Source organism: Anopheles arabiensis, chromosome X (assembly GCF_016920715.1).
Source record: "Anopheles arabiensis isolate DONGOLA chromosome X, AaraD3, whole genome shotgun sequence".
Classification (NCBI taxonomy): Eukaryota; Metazoa; Arthropoda; class Insecta; order Diptera; family Culicidae; genus Anopheles; species Anopheles arabiensis.
In genome coordinates, this window is record NC_053519.1 from 18156108 (window position 1) to 18168103 (window position 11996).

Below are 11996 nucleotides of genomic sequence, written 5' to 3' on the forward strand. Positions count from 1 at the left end.
TACAGGCAGGCCTTGACCGGCAACGGTTGTTGAGTCAAAGCATAAGAATGTAATAATTATCTATGTATGAACATCTAGTATCAAAATGTATCAAACTACTTCCACTTGATCATCTTTAAAAAAACTTTGCACGTATTTTTTATACAAAAAATCTTTTAAAATCCATCTCATATCATTGCTAATCATCTGTTTTTTGTTTATTCATCAGTTTAGTATTTAAGCAACATATTAAGCGGTTGTCCTTACTTGAAATCAACAACATAAAAAAACTGTAGTGTTCCAATAAACTCCGACATTGGAATGGCTTCGTTCCTCGAATACAAACGAAGCTAAGGTCTAAATTCTAATAAAAATAGTGGCTTTAGCAACTTTATTTTCTATTCAGTTTAATCCCTTGAAAAATACAGTGTATTTTTATTACACCCGTTTTCTGATAAATTGCAGCTATTGCACTAGTTCGACATAAATACATTTAATGTGCTACATTTTTGTGTTTGATCTGCACAATTTACAAGATCAAATTTAGAATATTGCATATCACCAAATACACGTACAATGAAATCCGCGCAACTGCGGAACCGACGTTGTATTTCTACATATTATCAAAACAACAAGAACAACAAGATACAAGAAAAATAAAAACCTAATTTGAACAAAAATTCCCAACCTTTCTAGCGGCGCCTTCTCCATAGTTTCTTTCTTTATATAAAAAAAAATAATACAACAGCCAAATGTCGAGATAATCCCAAACGGTCCAATACGACACATCCGTTCGAATTACTGTCGCCAAAGCACGAGTGTGAACGCGTGAGGATAACGTGCTCCGTCGGGATACGAACGCGTCCGAAGGGATCCACCGACACTGTACGATTACACGGACCGCTTCAGGTGCGAAAGTGGTGGAGCAAAATTCGTAAAATATTATTTTCAAACGCACGAAAATTACGCTAACTTCGCAGCTTCTTCCAAAGGTAACATCATCATGCTAAGTTTTAGAAAAAGAAAAGACAGAAATCCAGAACAGTCCGCTTTAATGTGTTAATAGCCATTCGCACGTTTATTGAAGCGAAAATATTTTTTGCAAATTACAGAAGTTTAAGTAGCAGGATAAAAGACGCGAAACCAAATAAATAGTCATATATAGGCCAAAATCCGCGCTCTCTTTCTCTTCCTTTCATAGATCATTGGGTACGTAATTTGTTTTTGTGTAGAGGTTTCCCATTATTAAAAGCCGTTACAAATTTGAGCCAGTCCAGAGGTACAGTCATTAACTTGTATAATTTAACAACATGCCCGCCATGGGTTAAAGCCCTGTATGGACCGTGTCCCCCACTGACTATCATACTATGAGAAGTGACTTATAAGTGACTGCTAGCCAAACCGATTAGTGGCACAGGTAGGTCTTGATCGACAACGGTTGTTGCGCCAAGAGAGAAGAAGATACAAAATTTTAACCGGACAAGGAGAAGCAAAGTGAGTACAACTGATGCGAAGCAGGGCGCCGAAGTAATGCCGGCGGACTGCCCGATCTATGGCGGCGTTTGGTTGGCAGCAAAAGCCCACACACCTATATCTATTGGTACTTATTTAACCTGATCTATTAATAATCGAATTTCGAATTCGCTAAACCTCCACAAAAAGGGTGCGTGTGTGATGTATGTGTTCGTTGTCCTGGAGATTGCTGACCGTCTCTTTCTCACCCCTTTCTGCGGAGGATGTAGCAAGCAGTGACACACCAAAAGGCTACGAAATCTTGTTCATCCTTAGTACACTAGTAGCTGTGGCCGTTTCTCCCCTCCTCTACATGCATGTGAGCATTGCGTCAGCAAACAAAAATTCTAACACAACAACAACAAAATACGCAAAAGCTATTGCCTTTCCTTCCCTGTTGCTTATCTCATTTGCTTTCTCGCTATCATTTACCCCGCTCCTCCAGCACCATAGTGCACATAACGTAATATCACACCGCCGGCCTACGGACGGTGTTGGATTTGGAGTTGCGGTGCGTTTGAATATCTTTCGGAGTTCGGCGTACGTCCTCGTAACTGTTTTTCGTTCAGCCAGAGAGGCGTTACACTGCTGAGAACATTAATTTTGGGTGTTGGAGCTGCTTTTTACGCTGACAGAACACGATTGATAGCGGGATCGCGGGGTCGAATAAACATAATCGGAACAATTAAATTAAATGGCGATTGCAGAAAATGCTTGCGTACGTGCCCTCCGCAAAAGCAAACCGCGACTAGCACGATCTTTCCAGCCCCCGTGCGCCAACGGGTAGTAGCATACGAATGTATATATCTCGATGGTTTGTTTGTTTCTATTTGTTTGTTGTTTTTTGTTTGAGGCACGGGAAATCGAACGTGAGGTTTGGTGGTCGCGGCAAGTGTAGTTCTTCGCCAAAAACGGAGCTTAGTTGTGCGCGATCGGCACCATCGTTTCACCCGCGAGCAGGGCCTCCGGCTGGATCGGAGCGTCCACCGTCAGCACGCCGTCCTTGCTGAGCGACGACTTGATGTTCTCGGGCAGGCAACCCTTCGGCAGCATAAACTCCCGGTTGTACTCCCGGTACACCGACTTGGTGTCGGACTTTTCCGCGTGCTCAGCGTGCACCAGCAGCTTGTTGTCGACCGTCTTCACCACGATCTCTTCCGGCGCGTACTGACTGACGTCGAAGCGCAGCTTCAGCACCTTACCGTCGCCATCGTCCTAACGAGAAAAAAGAGATGCGTACATTAGTTCCGTGAGTGGAAAGGATACGGATCATTTAGGATTTCAGTTTTCCTGGCGACTTACCTGAATCAGCGGCGAGCAAATGTCCGAACCGCTCTGAGACTGTGGGAGCTTCATTGAGGTAGCGGCGTTGGAGGTAGTCGAGCTGAAAAACGTTTTGTCGGAAAGCAGAAAACAAAATTAGTGTTTATTGCGTACACGCAGCTAATCCCAGCGCGCACGTCCCAGGAAGTCGCGACCAATAATTGCGCTTCCGATTAGGGACTCGCCCTGATAGGGACACTCAACACGCACGCACAGAATGTAAGGGATAAGAGTGAGAGCGTATACGTAAACCAAAAATGATACTCGGTGCATGCTAGGAACTTACACCAGGAGCCACCCACCACGCACATCACAAATGACCTCCCTATTACCATCCATGTAAATTTTTTTTTTTTTCAATCTTACCACAGTGTGCGAGGATACACAAACACAATGTGCACGTGAGTGACTGCGGGTGTGTGTGTGTGTGTGTGTGTGTGTGTGTGTGTGTGTGTGTGTGTGTGTGTGTGTTTGTGAACGTGAGCAAATTAAAAAGATCAAAATGGAAAACATAATCCGTTGATCTGACTACCAAGATCAGTGCGTGGAGGAAGTTACATGACTCGAGCATGCCTAACGCATGCTAATAATGTTCTAGTCTAGCTATTTTTTTTTCTTACACATGCAACAGACCCATCACATGCACGTAAATCCAGCAATCCAGCATGTGTGACTTTTAATGGATTAAAGCGACCTCCTACTAGTAACGTAAGGAACATGCAAATGAATGACGCTATGAAGAGTAATTAATGCAAATGAGTGACTAATCAAAGCGGTCGAGGTCCCTTCGCCCACTCCTACATCCGCTTCTGATGTAAGCTTCCTCAGGCTCAATATGAGTGCGCCAGATTCTTTCCTTTTATGGACATTTGAAGTCCAACTTGTTCAACGACTCCAACAGCTTCTGCCACAGATCAACTGATGACGAATGCGCGTTCGTCGGGATTGAAATACGTTACGAGAAGAGTTTCCCATACGGTTTTGTCGGTTCGGCATCCGATACAATCTTTTAAACAGTGCCAACGAATGGATAACTTAGCCAAGAACGAGAAGAATATGAAGCCAAAACAGTGCGGATGCTTACCAGATATGATCTAACCTCCACTCAGGATCAGCTCGGAAGAGCTCCAACACGGTACATTTCCATTTAATTTAACACATGAAAGATTTTCAAGACCGTGAACGAATCGCGTCAAGATGGCGTCAACAGTGACAAACCAAATCAACCCCAAGGCAGCGTCAAATCGTGAAAAGACAGCTCGGAGGCGTCCCGAGCGACCTTAGCTGCGCAGAGGCACATTCCGAACGCTGTTGGGTCAATATTTACTCACTAGAGCAAACGCAACAACAGCGGCAGGTGCTCAACAACACACGCTCAACCACTCATTTTTACGATCGTTGGGCAGTAACGTGGGCTGCCGGGCGCACCGGTTGTGGTGCCCAGTGGGTGTACGCAGCGATATTTTCACAACAAAATCCAACGATGACGATTTTTATGACATCATGACGACACTGTGTGTGTGTGTGTGGGATCGTTCAAGTCGCTCTCGAATTCGATCTAATTCACCGCAGCTTAGTCACGCCGTCCGCACGGATTGCCGTAGAAGGAATGAAAATCGTTACAACAACCACAACAAAACAAGCCAAGGAAATCAAGCCAACTCGTGATGGGTGGAAGGAGATGGCGCGTAGTACCGCGGATGTAAAAGCACTACACCCCCTCGTGAAGGTATGCAAACGAAGTATCAGGGCCGCTCATGTGATGGACGGATAAGGTAGTGTTGTACGGGATAGTGGAAGTGGGAAGTGTGGAAGGGGTGTATCGCTTCCAATCATCGCCCACGGGCGAATCGCTATTTCTCGACAAAAATAGTGAGAGTGGGTCGGGGGAGTTTATTTCTATTGGACGGGCAAGGTGTGACATCATCACCAGTGCCCATAAGTGTTCCTAATTGTTTGATGTGTACACAGTGGCTATGTGCACACATACACGTGGGAAGGAAATACACGAACAAATATCATAGACTGACGAGATCATTGTGTATTATTTCTGTTTACAACAATGCAAGTGCAATCACCTAATGCCTTTTTCTCAGTTTAAAAGCGATATTAATCCATTGCCCGAGGGCAGGGAATAAAAATAACAGAGCACAGTACGTAGCAATTAATTATTTACCGCTTTTTTAATAAAACGCTTCTTCCCAGCCATGTGGAACTTTTTGTAAAGAAATTAATTGACCCTGCCCGGAATAGTGTCCAATAGTGTCTCGTTAATATCCACGCTCTACCGTACATTAAGCAATTGGTTCATTTCTCGCGTGGGATTACTTTGGTGGAACAAAATAAAAAAACCAAATCTATACAGGGGTTTACAAGTCGTTTTGCAATGTGTGGTGCATATTTTGTCGAGCACGAAATTTACTTTGATTCCTAGTGCGTACTTGGACTAGTGCAAAGTTAATTTTATCCCGCCCAAGTTTAATTTTGACAGCCCTATCGAGGTGCTGATTTTCCGAGGTGCAGGTATAGCTGCGCCTGCCATATACTGCTATCTGTGCTATTCACAAGAAGAAATGCGTTGAGCCTATCAACAGGCAACAAACACAAAAACAAAGTGTATTTCACCGAAAGAGATTATCGTTATCGTTCCCGGCACCGTCGTAGCAGCAACACCCCTGCACATGTGAAGGTTTCTTCTCTTTTTTAATGCATTGGAGCAAAACAAAAAGCGCCTCCAATCTGCGATAACGATATTACACTCTTCGTCCTAGCCTTCACCTTATTGCTCTTGCAACCTTAAATCACACGTTGCTGGCGCCGAAAAATTGAAAATCCATTTAAAAATCCATTTAAAAGCTAACCACGTTTCGGTGTCTCTGATTTTCTAATTCTCTGGCGCTTTAATGATCCGCTGTTTACCGGCAGAATAGCTGATGAGAGAAAATGGTGTCGAATGAGGCATGAATCTTATGTTGTGTGTTTGTGTTTTTTTTATGTATGTGCGTGTGTGTTTTTTTATTTGTGTCAAACGTAAGTAGTCATAAAATACGTTCTTGCGAAGAATGTGTTAGTTACTCAGCGCCGTCTAGCGCCAACCATGCAACGTGCTACTAAAGAGAGATAAAAACATGCAATTACTAAACTATACGATCTCGATATTAGTTACGCCAAAAAGAGACAGAAAGAGACAAAAAGAGAAAGAGAGGTTTAAAGGTAGTAACGAAAATACGACTTGCCTACTATTTGGTAAGTTTGGTTAAATCTTAAATACCTGGACGATGTGGCAACCTTCTTGGAGGAGAAGCTGCACACACGCAACGCGAATCGGACACAGTCAGAGACAGCCCGAGGGATGACATTTCGTCATTTCGGCATCCGCAGGGGACGGTGGGGGAGGATGGTTTGGGAGGTTGCAGGTTTTTACGGGGAAGGGGGGGGGAGGGAAGGAGGTGGAGGAGAACAAAATATAAATATATATAAATTGCGAAAGAAAGCACAAACATGGTACAGGATGCCGAACCGGTGCGGGTCACCGGAATAGGGGATGAGTGAAGACACCCACCGTTGGGCCCAACGGGGTTCGGGATTTTTATGTTGCGTTGCGTGTTAAAAAAGAAGGGGAGAGAAAGAGCAGACGGGGAAGAAAGCAGAGAAGGAAGAAGAAAAAAAAACATCACGGTCAGTTTTATGTTAACTTCAAAAGTACACGGTGGAGTCGGAGCATAGAGACGGGAGTTTCGGTCGTTTTTTGTCTTATATTGCGTTGTACAGGTCACACGATTGCGCCTCCGAGCGCGCTTCTGATGCCACGGATTTAAAGGGGCGTTGTGACAGAAAGTGGGAAGCGGGAAAAAGGTTCATTAGGCTGCGAAGCGCAAGTCGGACGGTATTGTAGTATATAGTTTTTTTTTTTGCTTTGCCGCTCGCATGTAAAATTCAATTAGTAGCCCATTAGGGTTCGAACACATTCCATTCGTCCGAAAGCATTACTGAAGAACAAAATAAGTTAATTCTATTTTATTGTTATTGTTAGAGTTTTTAATCCTATTCTAAAACAACACATCCAATCTACCAAGCTACACGCGTTACGCGGTGTTATATTGCGCTGTTGCTGGGCGACATGGGCGACATTGCGACCATGTAACGTATTTTATATTAATGGCTTTTTCTTACAATTAAGCTTGTAACGCAGGTAATATCCCAAACCCTAATTTAAGGCGCTTAATATATTGAAAAATTTAAATCATTTTCCCAATAGGAATAGGTCCAATAAACTCAATACACGAAAAGTCAAATCCATTAAACATAACCATTCAGTCAATGACTTTGCCAAAAAAGGGATACCACAGTATCAATATCGTAACATTTGCCTTTTGCTGTAAAATGGTTAAAATACTATTAAAAATTCCCTTCTAAGTGAACGAGTTCAACAACACGGCTTTGATTGGTTTATTGTCTCAGGAAACTTAAAACCTACACTGTAAAACCGTAAATAATCTTACTGGATCCATTTTGACGCCCTCTTAAGAGCGTGACAAATTACGGCCTCCCAATATTGCTCCATGTTTAAAAAAAACTAAACCACAAACCGGCCTGGTGCACGCACACTCTTCCCAGTCCTGCCCAAATGCATTTTCATGCAACAGTGTGTAAGATTGCATCTGGGCGTGTTTTTTTGTTGTTGTGTTTTTACTTCTTCTTGCTTCTATTGCTGGCTAAAGAATGTTCGCGTTTCCCTCTCTTTGGTATCACCCTCCCACCTACCCGCCAACCCCGTGCGCGAGGAAATTCCAACTTCAGCGCAGGACGTTATTTCGGTGTTTTGCGCGGCCACATGCGACGAGAACGTTCCCGGCGCACACGCATGGAGCTGCTGCTAGCTGTGCGCGCGCCAAACCGCGCTTCCCTCTTTTCCGTGACCATCTCGCCCATCTCCTCCCTTGCGCTGCCCACGGCAAAACATATCCATATTTATTTCAGCCTGCACCTCATCGTCTATTAATATCCTCCTCCGCGTTTGTAATACACAATATATCGCATCTCTCATTCTCTTTTGTGGCGGCGGCAACGGTCTTTGCACGGTTTGGTGCCCGAAGACAGCTCGATGGCCGCCGTTCGAAGTGTTTGTTTGTTTGCCAGAGTGTGTGCCGTCCCCTTCGGCAGCGAGTGAGCGGAGAAACGAAAACGAAAAAAAAAAATACCGCACACAGCGAGACACACGGACAGATCTTGGTGAAAAGGAAACGCACGGGCCGCCCTTGGATGCCCGAAGAAGGAAGAAAGGCCGCGCGCTCGGTTGGCGTGACTCATGGCCGCGCGGTGCCAACACACTTCACCGATGTGGACGGCCTTCTAATAATGGTGGCCTTTTCTCCCGCCCTGCTGTCTGTGTGCGTGTGTGTGTGTGTGTTTTTATGCGCGCCATACACCCAAACAGAACCAGCTAGGGAAAAATCGGTGGAAAATGCGGACAGGATTACTGGCACGCCGCCGCCGACGTATATGTGGCGATTTATTTTTAGAACCGACGAAACCCCATCCACATTAATACCAGACGGTCACCCGCTACGTTTCGTACGAAATCTGAATTTCCGAAATTCCGGCGAAAAACGTTCCACGTTTGCTACTCCCTGCTTTTTTTCTTTTCTTTTTGTTGTAAAAACAAAAAAAGAAAGGAAAAACTCATTCAAAATTAAGCGCGTTAAAGGGCATAGTGCCCTTTAAACCTTCCTACCCCGCTGGAGGAGTCCTGGGCGCCATTCTGACGGCGCCGATCCATCATTTATCGCCCACCCACCTCCCCCACCCACACAGACACACGGAGTTCCCCCCGTTTTCCCTGCTCCCGGCACCTACCTGGACGTGGTCTCGAAGAAGTTGGGCTCGCGGTGCATCAGATCCGAGCGGAACCGGGCCATCTCCTCCTCCATCTTCTTCATCTCCGAGTCGAACCGCTCGCGGATGCTGGAAAACTCCGTATCAATCACGCTGAAGTCGCCGAGTTTGATTGGGATGTTGCGTTTGTTTGCGTTATCGGCCATGATGCTGCTGCTGAGCTTGCTGTGATATTTCGCTTGCGAGCACGATTCAACAGTTGACTGCAAACTGCACTTGCTAGGACGCTGCCCACTTAAAACAACACTGTGTCGCACAAACACACACGCGCGAGAGATAATGGGAAAAGTTGAAAACAATAACACTGCCCTTCCGCGGCTGGAGACGGGGATGGTGAGGATGCGAGGGAAAAGGCAAAAAGGATGCTCGCTGGGTTGTGTGTTTAGTCCCTTCGGGGCCTTGCCTGCGAATGTGTAACCTTAGCGGGGTTGTAAATTGCAAGTGGGCGGCTTTGCTGCTGCTGCTGCTTCTTCCTTTCTTTCTCACTATTTCTTTCGCTCACACACTCTCTCTCTCTCTCTCTCTCTCTCTCTCCCTCTCTTACGATCTCTGTCTTGCGCGGCTGCGTCGTGTTTCACGAATCGAAAATACTGTGTAACTGGCGTGCTTTGCCGGAATTGTGTCAGTATTTATTGTGCGAGATTCGACAACGCTCGCTCTCTCTCTCCTACCCTTTCTCTCTCTCTCTCTCGCTCGCTTGCACCATGAGGGGGTGTGTGCGATTTCGACCAGCGGGCCGGACATCTGGTCGATCGGATGGTAAAAATGGCCACCGATCGGAATTGGCTGGAAAGCTCCTCCCAAGGGGGACCCCATTTTCATCGCCATACTGCCAGAGGGCAACTTGTTCGAGGCAGAAATGGCGTGCAAAATGGAGAAAATTGGTGTTTTTTAACCGTACCTCGGGGAAAAAGGGGATGACGTTTACGGTGTACAGAGCGGGCTGTCAGTTTGCCGAAATGCTGTCATCAAATTGCTGTGGGAGATTTTTAAATTTTATTTTTTATTTGTAAATCAAATTATTTCACATTTTGAAACGTTTGTTCAACAACGTACAACATAATGGATATTTTTATTCGGCAAAAGTTTGATGCTATAATTCGTTAATTTAGATGAAAGTTTTTCACACTCACAGCATCACGCTGCTGTCAACGTTTTCTGACAGCATGTTGAGCGAACGATGTCCGCCCTTTTTGCCCCTTTGAATCTTTGATTTTGAAATCCATGCCTCCTTTTTGTGTGTTATATTATTTTATTCTTTTTCAATGTCGCATTTATCGCTGTGTTGCAGAACCCGTTCAATTTCCTATTGCTTTATACACAAGTACGCAGCGAATGGTATAAACACGTTTCACAACAACATTTGACAAATCAAGCAACACTCAAACATAAATGTAAACAAACCCTCTTCTAACAACGGTACATAAAAAAATCAACCCTCGCAATAGTGATTTCTTGCCTGTGTCCGGTGTGTGCATGAATGTCTTGCTAAACTTTAAGTTAGTCTTTTATAGAAATTAACAACATACCCTAGCCCGTATCGTGCACGTTCATCGTAATGCTTCTGCGAAAACCATTCATTTGCCTTCCACATGCTAAATTAAGGTTTATGTCACAAACAGTTTCCCATTCCCGGGTCGCAGGGTACAAAAAAGACGAAAGGGTAAATTAGTGTTGTCGTTGTTGTACCGTCTGTTTGTAGCAGCTGGTAAACGAACGTGAAATAATTTATTGTAAGGTCATCGGCATAACTGACGCAAACAAATCGTACAAGCTGTTTCTTTCAAACGGCTTCTTCCGGTTGCCCCCGCTGGTCTACAAGACATTAAGTGAAAGTTACATAACTTTTAAGCCATGTAAAATCATTACATTTTGACGAGAGCAGGCATCATTCATCTCCTGGTTCAATGTTCACGCAAGTCACCTTTAAATGCCTCTTTACACTGTTCAATAGAGCGGAACAGATGGTGCTAGCGATAAACGCGTCGTGTCCTACACGAGCGGACGTAGGTTCATTGCTCAACCAGGGTCCCGGCGCCTCCTCTCTGTAACAAGGGGGGACAGACTTTAAAAAAAACACGGTACCATTTCCGTACCCTACTGCATATTATATTTCATCTACGTTTTTTTTTACTACTAAAACAAGCTGCCACAAAGTCCTTTCCCGCAATGTTTCCCAACTTTCTTTTTCATATTTACAGATATTGCACATTTCAATTCGCATGGGTTTATAAGCTGATAATCATACCGTTCCCGCTTACTGCCCTGGCCCCAACAGAATGCTGAAGAAGGTTTCCGAGTTGCTGCATCCCGCACTGCTGGCTAACGTCACGCAGCAGCAGCAAGTCGTCGCCCGCTTTCAAGCGCTTCCGAAGCTACGTTTAAGCAAGGAACCGGCCAAGAAGGAGGCGGCGATCCTGATTCCGCTCTGTCTGGTCGACGGCAAGCTCAGCCTCCTGTACACGCTCCGGTCTAACAAGCTGCGAAACCACCGCGGCCAGGTTTCCTTTCCCGGTTGGTGCACGATTCAGGCCGAGCTGCCCGCGAGTTGTCCTGTTTTACGCTAATACTAAACGCATCCTCCTCGTTACACAGGCGGTATGAAGGATGCGCGCGATGCCAGCTACGAAACCTGTGCGGTGCGTGAGTTTGTGGAGGAAACCGGCCTGCCGAAAGAGTCGGTACGCGTTTGGGGCCGAGGCAATACCATCATTCCATACTTTGGCCCGTCTATCACGCCGATCGTGGGCCACGTCGCGGACTTTGCGCCGGGCCAGCTGCGGCTGAGCACGGACGAGGTGGCCAAAGTGTTTACCGTGCCGGTGGAGCTGTTTGCCAGTGCGGCAAACCGGCGACACACGCAGTACCGGGCCAACTACACCATGCCGGTGTTTGTGAACGGAGACGAGACCGTCTGGGGCATAACGGCTATCATTACGCATCTGTTTCTAACGGCATTGCTTCCGGGAGCGTACAGTACCTCGTTACCGTTTGTGAGGAAATACGAAGCATTAAAGTCCTAGAAGCGACGGTCGGTTTTACGTTGCGTTTTGCACTTTCGGCTTTGTAATATCTGACTGTCATTTTAATAAAGTTTCCTTTCAACACGTGTTAAAACTCAGATTCAGTTTTTTTTTTGTATTTTCATTTCGAAAAAATGTTGCCGTGTTCACATTTTATATGTTCATTCTTTTATTTCTTTAAGATATTTTGAAGTGCCAATAATCATAAGAGGGGAGAGGGGGGGGGATAAACGTATCGTTAAAATGAAGAAAAACAGCTCTCTA

General features: G+C 45.2%; 2 protein-coding genes across 10 annotated transcripts; one reads left to right on the forward strand and one right to left on the reverse strand.

Moving 5' to 3' along the window:
* Positions 1-1024: 1024 nt before the first annotated feature.
* On the reverse strand, positions 1025-9318 carry LOC120905780 (heat shock protein beta-1). Of its 2 annotated transcripts, XM_040316896.1 has the most exons (4): positions 8671-9318; positions 6086-6118; positions 2794-2875; positions 1025-2706 (listed from the first exon to the last, which is right to left on the reverse strand). In XM_040316896.1, exons 1-4 carry the CDS (start codon positions 8853-8855, stop codon positions 2410-2412), a joined length of 597 nt encoding a protein of 198 aa, XP_040172830.1. In that variant the 5' UTR covers positions 8856-9318; the 3' UTR covers positions 1025-2409. The 2 variants fall into 2 exon arrangements, with proteins under 2 accessions (XP_040172830.1, XP_040172831.1); XM_040316897.1 differs by lacking the exon at positions 6086-6118 and having other exon boundaries at positions 8671-9316.
* A 720-nt stretch (positions 9319-10038) lies between these two features.
* Positions 10039-11832, forward strand: LOC120905793 (nucleoside diphosphate-linked moiety X motif 8). Of its 8 annotated transcripts, none has more exons than XM_040316933.1 (3): positions 10039-10128; positions 10911-11223; positions 11305-11832. In XM_040316933.1, exons 2-3 carry the CDS (start codon positions 10989-10991, stop codon positions 11730-11732), a joined length of 663 nt encoding a protein of 220 aa, XP_040172867.1. In that variant the 5' UTR covers positions 10039-10128; positions 10911-10988; the 3' UTR covers positions 11733-11832. The 8 variants fall into 8 exon arrangements, with proteins under 8 accessions (XP_040172867.1, XP_040172860.1, XP_040172859.1 ...); XM_040316926.1 differs by having other exon boundaries at positions 10069-10177; XM_040316925.1 differs by having other exon boundaries at positions 10113-10208.
* Positions 11833-11996: the final 164 nt, after the last annotated feature.

Bases quoted from the DNA above. Each gene is read 5' to 3' on its own strand.
- LOC120905793 (XM_040316933.1), top strand. From the start codon at position 10,989: ATGCTGAAGAAGGTTTCCGAGTTGCTGCATCCCGCACTGCTGGCTAAC. The intron at 11,224-11,304 runs GTTGGTGCACGA...CTCGTTACACAG, and splicing joins CGGCCAGGTTTCCTTTCCCG to GCGGTATGAAGGATGCGCGC.
- LOC120905780 (XM_040316896.1), bottom strand. From the start codon at position 8,855: ATGGCCGATAACGCAAACAAACGCAACATCCCAATCAAACTCGGCGAC. The intron at 6,119-8,670 runs GTAGGTGCCGGG...GCGTGTGTGCAG, and splicing joins TTCTTCGAGACCACGTCCAG to CTTCTCCTCCAAGAAGGTTG. The intron at 2,707-2,793 runs GTAAGTCGCCAG...TTTTCTCGTTAG, and splicing joins TTTGCTCGCCGCTGATTCAG to GACGATGGCGACGGTAAGGT.